We start from the raw sequence: 14,859 nt of genomic DNA, 5'->3' as shown, positions 1-14,859 counted from the left end.
TTGTAAAAAGTTTCTCTGGCGCACGAGATACATGTCTAAAAAAAATTTAAAAAAATAAAAAAATTTAAAAAAATGTTTCCCCCATGTCCCTTTAGGGCAGTGGTTCTCAAACTTTTTTTTTCATCCCCCACTTTGGACAAGGGGGAGTTTTCAAGCCCCACCTGCCCCCATCGCCCCAACAGAGCGCTAATGCCAAGCTTTAACATTTTCAAATTTATTGAACATCAAGTTGTATACATTCAAACTCAATAACATAAAATAACATCAAGTTCAATAATAAATAAAATAACTGTGCAGCTGTGGTATAACTTGCATCAAGTTCAATAATAAATAAAATAACTTCCATCAAGTTCAATAATAAATAAAACAAAAGTGTTATAACTTGCATCAAGTTCAATAATAAATCAAAAAAAGTGTTATAACTTGCATCACGTTCAATAATAAATCAAAAAAAGTGTTATAACTTGCATCAAGTTCAATAATAAATCAAATAAAAGTGTTATAACTTGCATCAAGTTCAATAATAAATCAAAAAAAGTGTTATAACTTACATCAAGTTCAATAATAAATTTAAAAAAGTGTTATAACTTGCATCAAGTTCAATAATAAATCAAAAAAAGTGTTATAACTTGCATCAAGTTCAATAATAAATCAAAAAAAGTGTTATAACTTGCATCACGTTCAATAATAAATCAAAAAAGTGTTATAACTTGCATCAAGTTCAATAATAAATAAATAAAAAAGTGTTATAACTTGCATCAAGTTCAATAATAAATCAAATAACTTGCATCAAGTTCAATAATAAATACAATAAAAGTGCCACTTTGCAATCTTTGCAAAAAAAAAAGGAGGAGTTATGCATTTGGCAAGACAGGGCAAGTGACAGCACTTTTCCCCGGGAGAGCCACCTTGCTTCACTGTGAAACAGCACGGCTGTATGATCAGCTCCCATTTCCTCACACAGTGCAGAGAACAGTCGCACTTTCAGTGGTCGTGTTTTGATCAAATTGACCGCGCTCACAACATCTGTTAAAACCTCATTGAGTTCGGGGCTGAGCTGCCTTGACGCGAGTGCTTCCCGGTGAATGACACAGTGTGTGCCCGTCACATTTTTGTTTCTCTGCAGGCGCTGGCTCTGGCTCGACGACCTTTGAGGTGCGAGTCACAAATGTATATATTTGTGTAATTGTGATCCACACATTAGCCTGCTACCCATCCGCGCCAAAGTTTGTTCCGCTTAGCCCCGCCCCCATTAGTTACTGTTGCTATGTCTGTCAAACTTTCGCTCGTACCGAGAAATATAAAGCCTACAGTAAAAATAAGTCCCGGTAATTTCCATTTATTTATATAGCGGATTTCACAGACAGAATCACAAAGTGATTTACAGTGTGTATAGAAAATGAAAGCATAGTAAAAAAAAATAATCTAAGAATATAATAATAATAAAAAAAATTTAAGTGAAATTTCCTCCCGTTCCTCGCGCCCCACCTGTCATGTCTCTATTCCCCACCAGTGGGGCGCGCCCCACACTTTGAGAAACGCTGCTTTAAACACTCCATGTCATTCATAACATGTTGCTAATATGCAACATGTTATGTGAAATATTAATTGCTGAATCCATGTGGACCACGTCTTTGTTTCCAAATGTCCGGAAAAAAATGTGTTATTGCGGAACCTTATTGTTTATTGTTTATTGTTTATTGAGGATCCCCATCAGAAGACACACAAACATCAGGCTAGTCTTCCTAGGGTCCTTTTCAAAATATGTTTTTTATTAGGGCCCGCATGGCCCATTGCAAAAGGACTCCCTTTGGGAGTCCTTTTGCAATGGGACAAAAGGACCTATTGTTTTTCTAAGGTTTTATTATTATTATTATTATTCCGCCGCCTCTTTGAGCACTAATTTGACCCACTTAACATGCTTCAAAACTCACCATATTTGACCCACACATCAGGACCTGCGAAAATTGTCTTTTAATAAAAAACCGAACCCCAAAACTCAAAATTGCGCTCTAGCGCCCCCTAAGAAAAAAAAAACTAGACTGCCTGTAACTCCCACTAGAAAGGTCGGAGAGACATGAAACAAAATAATTTATGTAGGTCTGACTTACACCTACATTTCATAATTGTACATAATCGGGCAGAAATCAACAGGAAGTTGGCAATTCCCCCTTCAAGACAAAAAAGTACTAAAAACAGTCACTTTTGCCTCTTTGAGCTGTAATTTGACCCCCTTAACATGCTTCAAAACTCACCATATTTGACCCACACATCAGGACCTGCGAAAATTGTCTTTTAATAAAAAACCGAACCCCAAAACTCAAAATTGCGCTCTAGCGCCCCCTAGAAAAAAAAAAAACTAGACTGCCTGTAACTCCCACTAGAAAGGTCGGAGAGACATGAAACTAAATAATTTATGTAGGTCTGACTTACACCTACATTTCATAATTGTACATCATCGGGCAGAAATCAACAGGAAGTTTGCAATTCCCCCTTCAAGACAAAAAAGTACTAAAAACAGTCACTTTTGCCTCTTTGAGCTGTAATTTGACCCCCTTAACATGCTTCAAAAGTCACCAAACTGAACGCACACATCAAGACTGGCAGAAATTGCGATCTAATAAAAAAACCTAACCCCAAATCTCAAAATTGCGATTTACAGCAATTTTTGAATAAAACACAGAAAAAACTGCTCCTCGAAAGAAAAAAAAATGACTAAACTGCCTGTAACTCCCACTGGGAAGGTCGGAGAGACATGAAACAAAAACCTCTATGTAGGTCTCACTTAGACCTACATTTCATAAATTGACAACCCCCAGCAAAAATTAACAGGAAGTTTGCTATTCCCCCTTCAAAACTATTTTTTTGTAAAAACCGGTCACCTTCCTTCAAAATCTATCTCCTCTGAGCGCGTTTGTCGTTTCGGCTTCAAACTAACACAGGAGAGAGATTGAACCCTTGTGTATAAAAGAATAGAACAGCGTTTTTCTAACTGCTCCGGTTTTGATTTTATGACCCTTCAAAGAACCGCTGCGCTGATGCTGCTGCGCTGCTGTTTTTTTAAGATGGCTGCTTAAAAGCAGGAAGCACCAGCGTGCCCACACAATGCAGACAAGGTAGGTACACTAGACAAAAGTCTTGGGACACTTCAGACTAAAAGTAGACAAAAGTATTGGGACACTTATGACTACCACCGGACAAAAGTATTGGGACACTTAGGACGACAACTGGACAAAAGTTTTGGGACACTTGGGACTACAACTTGACAAAAGTATTGGGAAATTTAGGACTACCACTGAACAAAAATATTGGGACATTTACACCGAAAACTGGACAAAAGTATTGGGACACTTGGGACTAAAACTTGACAAAAGTATTGGGACACTTGGGACTACAACTGAACAAAAGTATTGGGACACTTGGGACTAAAACTTGACAAAAGTATTGGGACACTTAGGACTACAACTTGACAAAAGTATTGGGAAATTTAGGACTAAAACTGTAAATAAGTATTGGGACACTTAGGACTAGCACCTGCCAAATACGCGGGCCCGACCAATGCTGCTTGCATCTTTAATTTTTATTATCTTTTTTTATTTTTATTGAACAACAAACATAGATTTATAATTCACACAAAAGTCAAGGCACTTGCAACATCAAGGAAAGAAAACAAAGGCAAATACAGATAGAGTAATAATACTAAAAAAAAAAAGAAAAATGGGGGACAAAAAAAGGGACATGGGGGAATTTTTTTTTTTTTTTTTACAATTTTTTATTTATTTATTTTTTTTAGACATGTATCTCATGCGCACGAGATACATGTCTAAAAAAAATATCCCCCCAAAAAATTATAATTTTTTTTTTTTTTTTTATAACTTTATAAAAAGTTTCTTGTGCGCACGAGATACATGTCTAAAAAAATATCCCCCCAAAAAATTATATATATTTTAAATTTTTTTATAACTTTATAAAAAGTTTCTTGTGCGCACGAGATACATGTCTAAAAAAAAAAAATTATAATTTTTTTTTATATATATACTCTTACCCGGGACAAAGAAAACAAGTTGGTTTAGGAACTTGAAAAATTCCCGGTTTTCCCGAAATTCTGTAATACAATTTTTCAATTTAAAAAACTGTTACTCCTTCAACATTTCTTGACCGATTTAAACAATTCCAACACCAAAAAATTCATCTAATTTTCCCCCCAAAAAATAATCAAAATTTTTCCCCAATTTCCTAAATTTCCAGGAAGTTCCCATTGAAGTGAATGGGAAATTTTTCCAAGTTGCACAATTCCCACATTTTTCAACCTATTCAAACCATTCCACCGTCAACACATTCCACCATCCTGGACATTCAAACTAACACTTTCCCCAAGTTCCAAACCAAATTCCAGTTTTCCTAGAAATTCAAAGTCTTCAACATTCAAACTATTCATACATTCTTACTACATTCTGTCAGCATTTCCCTTCAACTTCAGCATTTCTTGACCGATTTAAACAATTCCAACACCAACCAATTCAGCTAATTTCCCCCCAAAAATATCAAATTTTTCCCAAAATTCCCAAATTTCCAGGAAGTTCCCATTGAAGTGAATGGGACATTTTTCCAAGTTGCACAATTCCCACATTTTTCAACCTATTCAAACCATTCCACCGTCAACACATTCCACTCATCCTGGACATTCAAACTAACACTTTCCCCAAGTTCCAAACCAAATTCCAGTTTTCCTGGAAATTCAAAGTCTTCAACATTCAAACTATTCATACATTCTTACTACATTCTGTCAGCATTTCCCTTCAACTTCAGCATTTCTTGACCGATTTAAACAATTCCAACACCAACCAATTCAGCTAATTCCCCCCCCCCCCCCCCCCCCCAAAAAAATCAAAATTTTCCCAAAATTCCCAAATTTCCAGGAAGTTCCCATTAAAGTGAATGGGACATTTTTCCAAGTTGCACAATTCCCACATTTTTCAACCTATTCAAACCATTCCACCTTCAACACATTCCACCATCCTGGACATTCAAACTAACACTTTCCCAAGTTCCAAACCAAATTCCAGTTTTCCTAGAAATTCAAACATTCAAACTATTCATACATTCTTACTACATTCTGTCAGCATTTCCCTTCAACTTCAGCATTTCTTGACTGATTTAAACAATTCCAACACCAACCAATTCAGCTAATTCCCCCCCCCCAAAAAAAATCAAAATTTTCCCAAAATTCCCAAATTTCCAGGAAGTTCCCATTAAAGTGAATGGGACATTTTTCCAAGTTGCACAATTCCCACATTTTTCAACCTATTCAAAGCATTCCACCTTCAACACATTCCACTCATCCTGGACATTCAAACTAACACTTTCCCCAAGTTCCAAACCAAATTCCAGTTTTCCTGGAAATTCAAACTCTTCAACATTCAAACTATTCATACATTCTTACTACATTCTGTCAGCATTTCCCTTCAACTTCAGCATTTCTTGACCGATTTAAACAATTCCAACACCAACCAATTCAGCTAATTCCCCCCCCCCAAAAAAAATCAAAATTTTCCCAAAATTCCCAAATTTCCAGGAAGTTCCCATTGAAATGAATGGGACATTTTTCCAAGTTGCACAATTCCCACATTTTTCAACATATTCAAACCATTCCACCTTCAACACATTCCACCATCCTGGAAATTCAAAGTACCTTTTTTCTAAGTTCAACAATATTCCAGGAATTCCTGTTTTTTCCCTAACCTTATTTACAACCTTTTTTAGTGCGATGACTCCTTTCACATTTCTCAACTCGTTTCGACTGTTCCACGATCAAAACATTCCTCTTAGTCGGGACAAAAAACCAAGTTGGTTTAAGAACTTGACAAATTCCCGGTTTTCCCGAAATTCTGTAATACAATTTTTCAATTTAAAAAACTGTTACTCCTTCAACATTTCTTGACCGATTCAAACAATTCCAACACCAACCAATTCAGCTCATTTTCCAAAAAAAATAATCAAATTTTTCCCAAAATTCCCAAATTTCCAGGAAGTTCCCATTAAAGTGAATGGGACATTTTTCCAAGTTGCACAATTCCCACATTTTTTCCAACCGAATCAAACCATTCCAACATCAACATATTCAAATCATCCTGGAAATTCAAACAACGATTTTTCCACATTCAACAAATTTCCAGGAATTCCTGTTTTCCCCCCAACCTTATTTCAAACCTTTTTTAGTGCGATGACTGCTTTCGCATTTTTCAACTCGTTTCGACTGTTCCACAGTCAAAACATTCCTCTTAGTCGGGACAAAAAAAACAAGTTCGTTTAGGAACTTGAAAAATTCCCGGTTTTCCCGAAATTCAGTAACACCATTTTTCAATTTAAAAAAAGTGTTACTACCTCAACATTTCTTGACCGATTTAAACAATTCCAACACCAACCAATTCAGCTAATTTCCCCCCCAAAAATCTAACTTTTCCCAAAATTTCCAGGAAGTTCCCATTGAAATGAATGGCACATTTTTCCAAGTTGCACAATTCCCACATTTTTTCCAACCGAATCAAACCATTCCAACATCAACACATTCAAATCATCCTGGAAATTCAAACAACTATTTTTCCACATTCAACAAATTTCCAGGAATTCCTGTTTTTCCCCCCAACCTTATTTCAAACCTTTTTTAGTGCGATGACTGCTTTCGCATTTTTCATCTCGTTTCGACTGTTCCACGGTCAAAACATTCCTCTTAGCCGGGACAAAAAAAACAAGTTGGTTTAGGAACTTGAAAAATTCCCGGTTTTCCCGAAATTCAGTAATACAATTTTTCAATTTAAAAAAAGTGTTACTACCTCAACATTTCTTGACCGATTTAAACAATTCCAACACCAACCAATTCAGCTAATTTTCCCCCCAAAAATCTAACTTTTCCCAAAATTTCCAGGAAGTTCCCATTGAAATGAATGGCACATTTTTCCAAGTTGCAGAATTCCCACATTTTTTCCAACCGAATCAAACCATTCCAACATCAACATATTCAAATCATCCTGGAAATTCAAACAACGATTTTTCCACATTCAACAAATTTCCAGGAATTCCTGTTTTTCCCCCAACCTTATTTCAAACCTTTTTTAGTGCGATGACTGCTTTCGCATTTCTCAACTCGTTTCGACTGTTCCACGGTCAAAACATTCCTCTTAGTCGGGACAAAAAAACAAGTTGGTTTAGGAACTTGAAAAATTCCCGGTTTTCCCGAAATTCAGTAATACAATTTTTCAATTTAAAAAAGTGTTACTCCTTCAACATTTCTTGATTGATTTAAACAATTCCAACACCAAACAATTCAGCTAATTTCCCCCCCCAAACATTTTTTTCCCCCCAAAATTCCCAAATTTCCAGGAAGGTCCCATTAAAGTGAATGGGACATTTTTCCAAGTTGCACAATTCCCACATTTTTCAACCTATTCAAACCATTCCACCTTCAACACATTCCACTCATCCTGGACATTCAAACTAACACTTTCCCCAAGTTCCAAACCAAATTCCAGTTTTCCTGGAAATTCAAACTCTTCGACATTCAAACTATTCATACATTCTTACTACATTCTGTCAGCATTCAACTTCAACTTCAGCATTGGAACATTCACACCTCATCTAGTTCTTAAATGCTTGTTGTTATTTTTACTGGGACTATAGTCCTAATATTTAAATGAGGAGTATTCCTTGCGAAACCGGAAGTGACGTAAAGACGCCGAGGCGGCAAGAAAGCGCGCGCGTCATCACGCACGTCGACGTCGCTTTGAAAAGTCAACTGTTAGCCAGGGGAAAGACAGAAGTCGGAATGTGTTCATGACAAACAATTCGCAGACTTTATGGCCGCTGATCAGACGAGCTGTGAAACGTGCGCGCAGGATCGACTAAGACTTATCCCGCCGCCAGCTAAGCTAACCGCTACTGTCTCGTCAACATTAGCTGCTAGCACTTAGCTTGTCTGTCCATCACCTGTCTTACCTGTGGCGCTCACTCACCTGTGCACACCTCACCTGTGCAGGCGGCATGGCCTTCCGGAGGAGCTGGTTCAGTTGGGACCGCTACAGCGACGTGGATCTCTTCTCAGAGCGCCTGGACCGCACCAACAGCCTCTCTCAGGCCATCAGAGCCGCAGCAGCCGATGAGACTGACCCGGAGGGCAACGTCCTCTTTGGCCAGATCCAAGGCACTGTCGTCGGCCTCAGATATTACAGCGGCGTGGTGAGCATCCACAATAACCTCCGTCTTTAGTACCTGGTCCTAGTTGCACCGGTGTCAAGTCCACCCTCCTTAGTACCTGGTGCTATTTGCACCTACAACCTGGTTCTATTTGCACCTACAACCTGGTTCTATTTGCACCTAGAACCTGGTCCAATTTGCACGTAGAACCTGGTCCAATTTGCACGTAGAACCTGGTCCAATTTGCACGTAGAACCTGGTCCTATTTGCACCTACAACCTGGTTCTATTTGCACCTAGAATATGGTTCTATTTGCACCTAGAACCTGGTCCAATTTGCACGTACAACCTGGTCCTATTTGCACGTAGAACCTGGTCCTATTTGCACCTAGGACATGGTCCTATTTGCACGTAGCACCTGGTTCTATTTGCACCTAGAACATGGTTGTATTTGCACCTAGAACATGGTTGTATTTGCACCTAGAACCTGGTTCTATTTGCACCTAGAACCTGGTCCAATTTGCACGTAGCACCTGGTCCTATTTGCACCTAGAACCTGGTCCAATTTGCACGTAGAACCTGGTCCAATTTGCACGTAGAACCTGGTCCTATTTGCACGTAGAACCTGGTCCTATTTGCACCTAGAACATGGTCCTATTTGCACCTAGTACATGGTTCTATTTGCACCTGTGTCAGGTCCACCCTCCTTAGTACCTGGTCCTATTTGCACGTAGTACCTGGTCCTATTTGCACCTGTGTCAAGTCAACTCTCCTTAGTACCTGGTCCTATTTGCACTTAGTACTTGATCCTATTTTCACCTGTGTCAAGTCAACTCTCCTTAGTACCTGGTCCTATTTGCACCTGTGTCAGGTCCACCCTCCTTAGTACCTGGTCCTATTTGCACGTAGTACCTGATCCTATTTGCACCTGTGTCAGGTCAACTCTCCTTAGTACCTGGTCCTATTTGCACTTAGTACCTGATCCTATTTGCACCTGTGTCAAGTCAACTCTCTTTAGTACCTGGTCCTATTTGCACTTAGTACCTGATCTTGTTTGCACCTGTGTCAAGTCAACTCCTTAGTACCTGGTCCTATTTGTACTTAGTACCTGATCCTATTTGCACCTGTGTCAAGTCAACTCTCCTTAGTACCTGGTCCTATTTGCACCTGTGTCAGGTCCACCCTCCTTAGTACCTGGTCCTATTTGCACGTAGTACCTGATCCTATTTGCACCTGTGTCAGGTCAACTCTCCTTAGTACCTGGTCCTATTTGCACTTAGTACCTGATCCTATTTGCACCTGTGTCAAGTCAACTCCTTAGTACCTGGTCCTATTTGCACTTAGTACCTGATCCTATTTGCACCTGTGTCAAGTCAAATCTCCTTAGTACCTGATCCTATTTGAAAGTCAACTCTCCCTAGTACCTGGTCCTATTTGCACTTAGTACCTGGTCCTATTTGCACCTGTGCCAAGTCAACTCTCCTTAGTACCCGATCCTATTTGCACCTAAGTGCAAATAGGACCGGGTACTAAGTGCAAATAGGACCGGGTACTAAGTGCAAATGGGACCAGGTACTAAGGAGAGTGGACTTGACTGGTGAAAATAGGATCAGGTACTAAGGAGACTTGACTTGACACAAATGCAAATAGGACTGGGTAAGTCAACTTTCCTTAGTACCTGGTCCTATTTGCACGTAGTACCTGGTCCTATTTGCACCTGTGTCAAGTCAACTCTCCTTAGTACTTGATCCTATTTGCACGTAGTACCTGATCCTATTTGCACCTGTCAAGTGAACTCTCCTTAGTACTTGATCCTATTTGCACTTAGTACCTGATCCTATTTGCACCTGTGTCAAGTCAACTCTCCTTAGTACCTGGTCCTATTTGCACTTAGTACCTGGTCCTATTTGCACCTGTGTCAAGTCAACTCTCCTTAGTACCTGGTCCTATTTGCACGTAGTACCTGGTCCTATTTGGACCTGTGTCAAGTCAACTCTCCTTAGTACCTGGTCCTATTTGCACGTAGTACCTGGTCCTATTTGCACCTGTGTCAAGTCAACTCTCCTTAGTACCTGATCCTATTTGCACCTGTGTCACCTTGTCCAACTCTCCCCAAACGTGTCCCATTCGTTTGTCTTACGTCTGTGCTGCAAAAAATGGTCTAACTAATATATTTTTAATATATTGTCCACACCTTTAAGTCAGGACTTTGGGAAGGCCATTCTAAAACCTTCATTCTAGCCTGATTTAGCCATTCCTTTGACCACTTTTGAGGTGTGTTTGGGGTCATTGTCCTGTTGGAACACCCAACTGCGCCCAAGTCCCAACCTCCGGGCTGATGATTTTAGCTTGTCCTGAACAATTTGGAGCTAATCCTCCATTTTCATTGTCCCATTTAAAGCAGCAGTTCCATTGGCAGCAAAACAGGCCCAGAGCATAATACTACCACCACCATGCTTGACGGCAGGCATGGTGTTCCTGGGATTAAAGGCCTCACCTTTTCTCCTCCAAACATATTGCTGGGTATTGTGGCCAAACAGCTCCATTTTTGTTTCATCTGACATCACATGGAGGAAAGTTCTGTGGTCAGATGGTCCTTGTTTGTGAATGACTGAGCATTTCATGGAAGCTGCTTTTATACCCAATCATGGCACCCACCTGTTCCCAATTAGCCTGTTCACCTGTGGGATGTTCCAAATAAGTCTTTGATGAACATTCCTCAACTTTCTCAGTCTTTGCCACTTGTGCAAGCTTTTTTGAAACATGTCACAGGCATAAAATTCCAAATGAGCTAATATTTGCAAAAAATAACAAAGTTTACTAGTTCGAACAATAAATATGTTGTCTTTGCAGTCTATTCAATTGACCCTAACCCCAACCCTAACCCTCTAACCCTAACCCTAACTCTGTTTGTACATATAGGTGTATATATATATATATGTATAGGTATATACATGTATACATATATACATATATGTTTATATGTATATATCTAACTCTAACCCTTACCCTTATCCTAACCCTATTCCTAACCTTAACCCTAACCCTAACTCTAACCTTAACCCCAACTCCAACTCCAACTCTAACCCTAACCCTCTAACCCTAACCCTAACCCTAACCCTAACCCTAAAAAAAATGTTAATTGTTAAAATTGTTTTAAAAAATTAAAAAAAAATTAAATTGTTTTTAATTGTTTTAAAAAATAAAAAAAAATTAAAAAAACGTTTTAAAATTTTTTACAAAAAAAATAAAAATAAAATAAAAATAAAAAAATTTAAACTTTTTTAAAAAATTAAAAAAATGTGAAAATCATTTTTTACCTTGAAATTTTTTTTTTACCTTGAAAAAAATAATTTACCTTGAAATTTTTTTTTTACCTTGAAAATCATTTGTTTACCTTGAAAATCATTTTTAACCTTGAAAAAAAAATTTTACCTTGAAAATCATTTGTTTACCATGAAAATCATTTTTAACCTTGAAAAAAAAAATTTACCATGAAAAATTTTTTTTACCTTGAAAATCATTTTTTACGTTGAAAATCATTTTTAACCTTGAAAATTTTTTTTTACCTTGAACATTTTTTTTTACCTTGAAAATCATTTTTTACCTTAAATCATTTTTTACCTTGAAAATCATGTTTTAACTTAAAAAAAAAATTTTTTTTAATTTTTGTACATTTTTTGTACATTTTTGTAAAAATGTTTTAATTTTAAAAAAAAATTGTTAAATTTAAAAAAAATTTTGTTTTAATTTTTTAAAAAATTTAAAAAATTTTTTTTAATTTTTGTAAATTTTTTTTAAATTTTTGTATTTTTTATTTTACATTTTTAATATTTTTTTTATTATTTAATTTTTTTTTTAATTTTTTAAATTAAAAAAAAATTTTTTTTACACAACATGACAACTTCACTGCTTTTGTCCAACACATTTTCCACGTCCAGTGAGCTAACGCCATCATGTTGTGTGGACAGGTCAACCAAGGCGAAATGGTCGGTTTGGTGCGCGAGCCCCAGAATCCGTACGACCGCAACGCTGTGATGGTGGCCAACATCTACGGCAGTCAAGTGGGGCACATCAGGCGGGACCTGGCCAACGCCATGGCCCACGTCATGGACAACAAGCTGGCCAAAGTGGAAGGGTGAGATATCTGGTACCAGTACTAGTCCTCGGGCTTTGACCCAACTGACAATTGTCTTCTTCTGTCAGGGTGGTGCACTCTGGGACAAAAAACAAGTTCTCCATGCCAGTGGTGTTGTCCTTCTGGGGCAAAGAAGAGAACAAAAATGGGGTGACTCAGTGTTTGGCACGTCACGGGTATAAACTCAATACAGGTGAAGTTGGACTACACTCACACCTGGACACTTTCTGTGCATTAGGTACACCTGCACCATCCCACACACCCTTTTTATATCTGCTCAATTTTTATAGAGAAATACTCTACTATGGTCAGATAGTATAATGCAGTAATTCACTCTAAATGGCATTTTATGATGTTTTCTATGGAATTATTGTTTTTAGATTGCCTTTCCGAAAAGGTACCCTCTGTTGAAAACCCCATTTGAAAATGTAAGGGTTAAAAGTTATTTTTCCTGGTAGTTGTAACGTTGCTACTGAACTTAATTAAATGATTAAAAATGAAACAATCAAATTTAAATTTTTTCCCCATTAAGTGATTTTCTTTGGGTTACTTAACTAATACATTTACTTTTTATTTCATGCATTTATGACTAATAATAAGGGAGCTATGTTTTGAAGTTCACTTTCCAGTATGCAGCTCACATATTTCTGTCTTAATTAACCCAAGACAAAAGGCAATTCATTTTTGAACTTCAAAAATTCATATTTCCCTTAATTTTTGGTCTATCACATTGGTTCAAATACCATTGTAAAGTGTTTACCCATGTCTTTGCAATGGTGTCATTTAAATTGTTTTTATTTTGGCCGTGCCCGGGAATCATTTTTGGTGATTTAACCCCCAATTCCAACCCTTGATGCTGAGTGCCAAGCAGGGAGGTAATGGCTCCCATTTTTATAGTCTTTGGTATGACTCGGCCGGGGATTGAACTCACAACCTACCCATCTCAAGGCGGACACTCTTAACCACTAGGCCACTGATAGTGTGGTATATTTGGGAAGGTTGTAATCTTTTTATGGGATGGTAGACGTCCATCCATCCATCTTCTTCCGCTTATCCGAGGTCGGGTCGCGGGGGCAGCAGCCTAAGCAGGGAAGCCCAGACTTCCCTCTCCCCAGCCACCTCGTCCAGCTCCTCCCGGGGGATCCCGAGGCGTTCCCAGGCCAGCCGGGAGACATGGTTTTCCCAATGTGTCCTGGGTCTTCCCCGTGGCCTCTTACCGGTCGGACGTGCCCTAAACACCTCCCTAGGGAGGCGTTCAGGTGGCATTCTGACCAGATGCCCGAACCACCTCATCTGGCTCCTCTCCATGTGGAGGAGCAGCGGCTTTACTTTGAGCTCCCCCCGGATGACAGAGCTTCTCACCCTATCTCTAAGGGAGAGCCCCACCACCCGGCGGAGGAAACTCATTTCGGCCGCTTGTACCCGTGATCTTGTCCTTTCGGTCATAACCCAAAGCTCATGACCATAGGTGAGGATGGGAACGTAGATCGACCGGTAAATTGAGAGCTTTGCCTTCCGGCTCAGCTCCTTCTTCACCACAACGGATCGATACAGCGTCCGCATTACTGAAGATGCTGCACCGATCTGCCTGTCGATCTCACGATCCACTCTTCCCTCACTCGTGAACAAGACTCCGAGGTACTTGAACTCCTCCACTTGGGGCAGGGTCTCCGCCCCAACCCGAAGATGTCTCTGCTTTTTGCAGATGATGTGGTCCTGAAGGCTTCATCTGGCCAGGATCTTCAGCTCTCGCTGGATCGGTTCGCAGCCGAGTGTGAAGCGACTGGGATGAGAATCAGCACCTCCAAGTCCGAGTCCATGGTTCTCGCCCGGAAAAGGGTGGTAGGAGACGGTGCCAGGAATTGATTTTACTAACTCCAGCAGGAAACCTTGGAATTTTAACCGCCTTACATGTAGAAGCTCCAGACATTCTCAATGCCCAGTGACAGCCACTTCCATAGCTGCACAGCTCCTTGCAAATGGCTGCTTCAAGAATACCAACAAGCATCACCCCTGATCCATCAAGCAAAAACTATGGCAAGCACCAGGAGTCCATGGCCATATATCAGTACCATTCTCAGCTGAAGAGTCGATTATCAGTACCATTCTCAGCTGAAGAGTCGATGGCCATACATCAGTACCATTCTCAGCCTTTCCAATAAAGAGTGGAAAGGCCCAAGACCCTGACAACATCCCACCTGAGTTTCTTATACACTGCGGCCAGAAATGCCTGGACTGGCTCCAGGTGTTCTACACCTCCTGTCTCCTTTGTCAGTCGATACCCAAGATCTGGCGGAAGGCTACCGTCATTGCTCTGCCAAAACCAAACAAACCCACAACTGACCCAAAGAACTACCGCCCTGTTTCACTCTGCGTCCCATTCAAGCTCTTCGAACAACTCATCTTTGCCCGGTTGGAACCAGTTGTGGACCCCCAACTTCCTAACACACAAGCAGGCTTCAGTCGCGGACTGAGCACTGTACAACACATTGTGAAGCTTTGAAATTACATTGGAGTCAGCTTTGGAATAGG

General features: G+C 39.4%; 1 protein-coding gene across 2 annotated transcripts in view; it reads left to right on the top strand.

Moving 5' to 3' along the window:
• Positions 1-7,745: 7,745 nt before the first annotated feature.
• The window catches only part of hltf (helicase-like transcription factor), an 86,410-nt gene continuing 79,296 nt past the window's right edge, over positions 7,746-14,859 (top strand). For both annotated transcript variants that reach the window (XM_061924460.2, XM_061924459.2), the window contains exons 1-3: positions 7,746-8,232; positions 12,161-12,327; positions 12,396-12,520. In XM_061924460.2, the coding sequence (XP_061780444.1) occupies positions 8,038-8,232; positions 12,161-12,327; positions 12,396-12,520 (487 nt within the window). In that variant the 5' untranslated portion in view covers positions 7,746-8,037. The remainder of the gene's footprint in view (positions 8,233-12,160; positions 12,328-12,395; positions 12,521-14,859) is intronic.

Source organism: Nerophis lumbriciformis, linkage group LG29 (assembly GCF_033978685.3).
Source record: "Nerophis lumbriciformis linkage group LG29, RoL_Nlum_v2.1, whole genome shotgun sequence".
Lineage (NCBI taxonomy): Eukaryota > Metazoa > Chordata > Actinopteri > Syngnathiformes > Syngnathidae > Nerophis > Nerophis lumbriciformis.
Note: the sequence above shows the minus strand (reverse complement) of the source record. Positions and strands in the feature narration are given on the sequence as shown.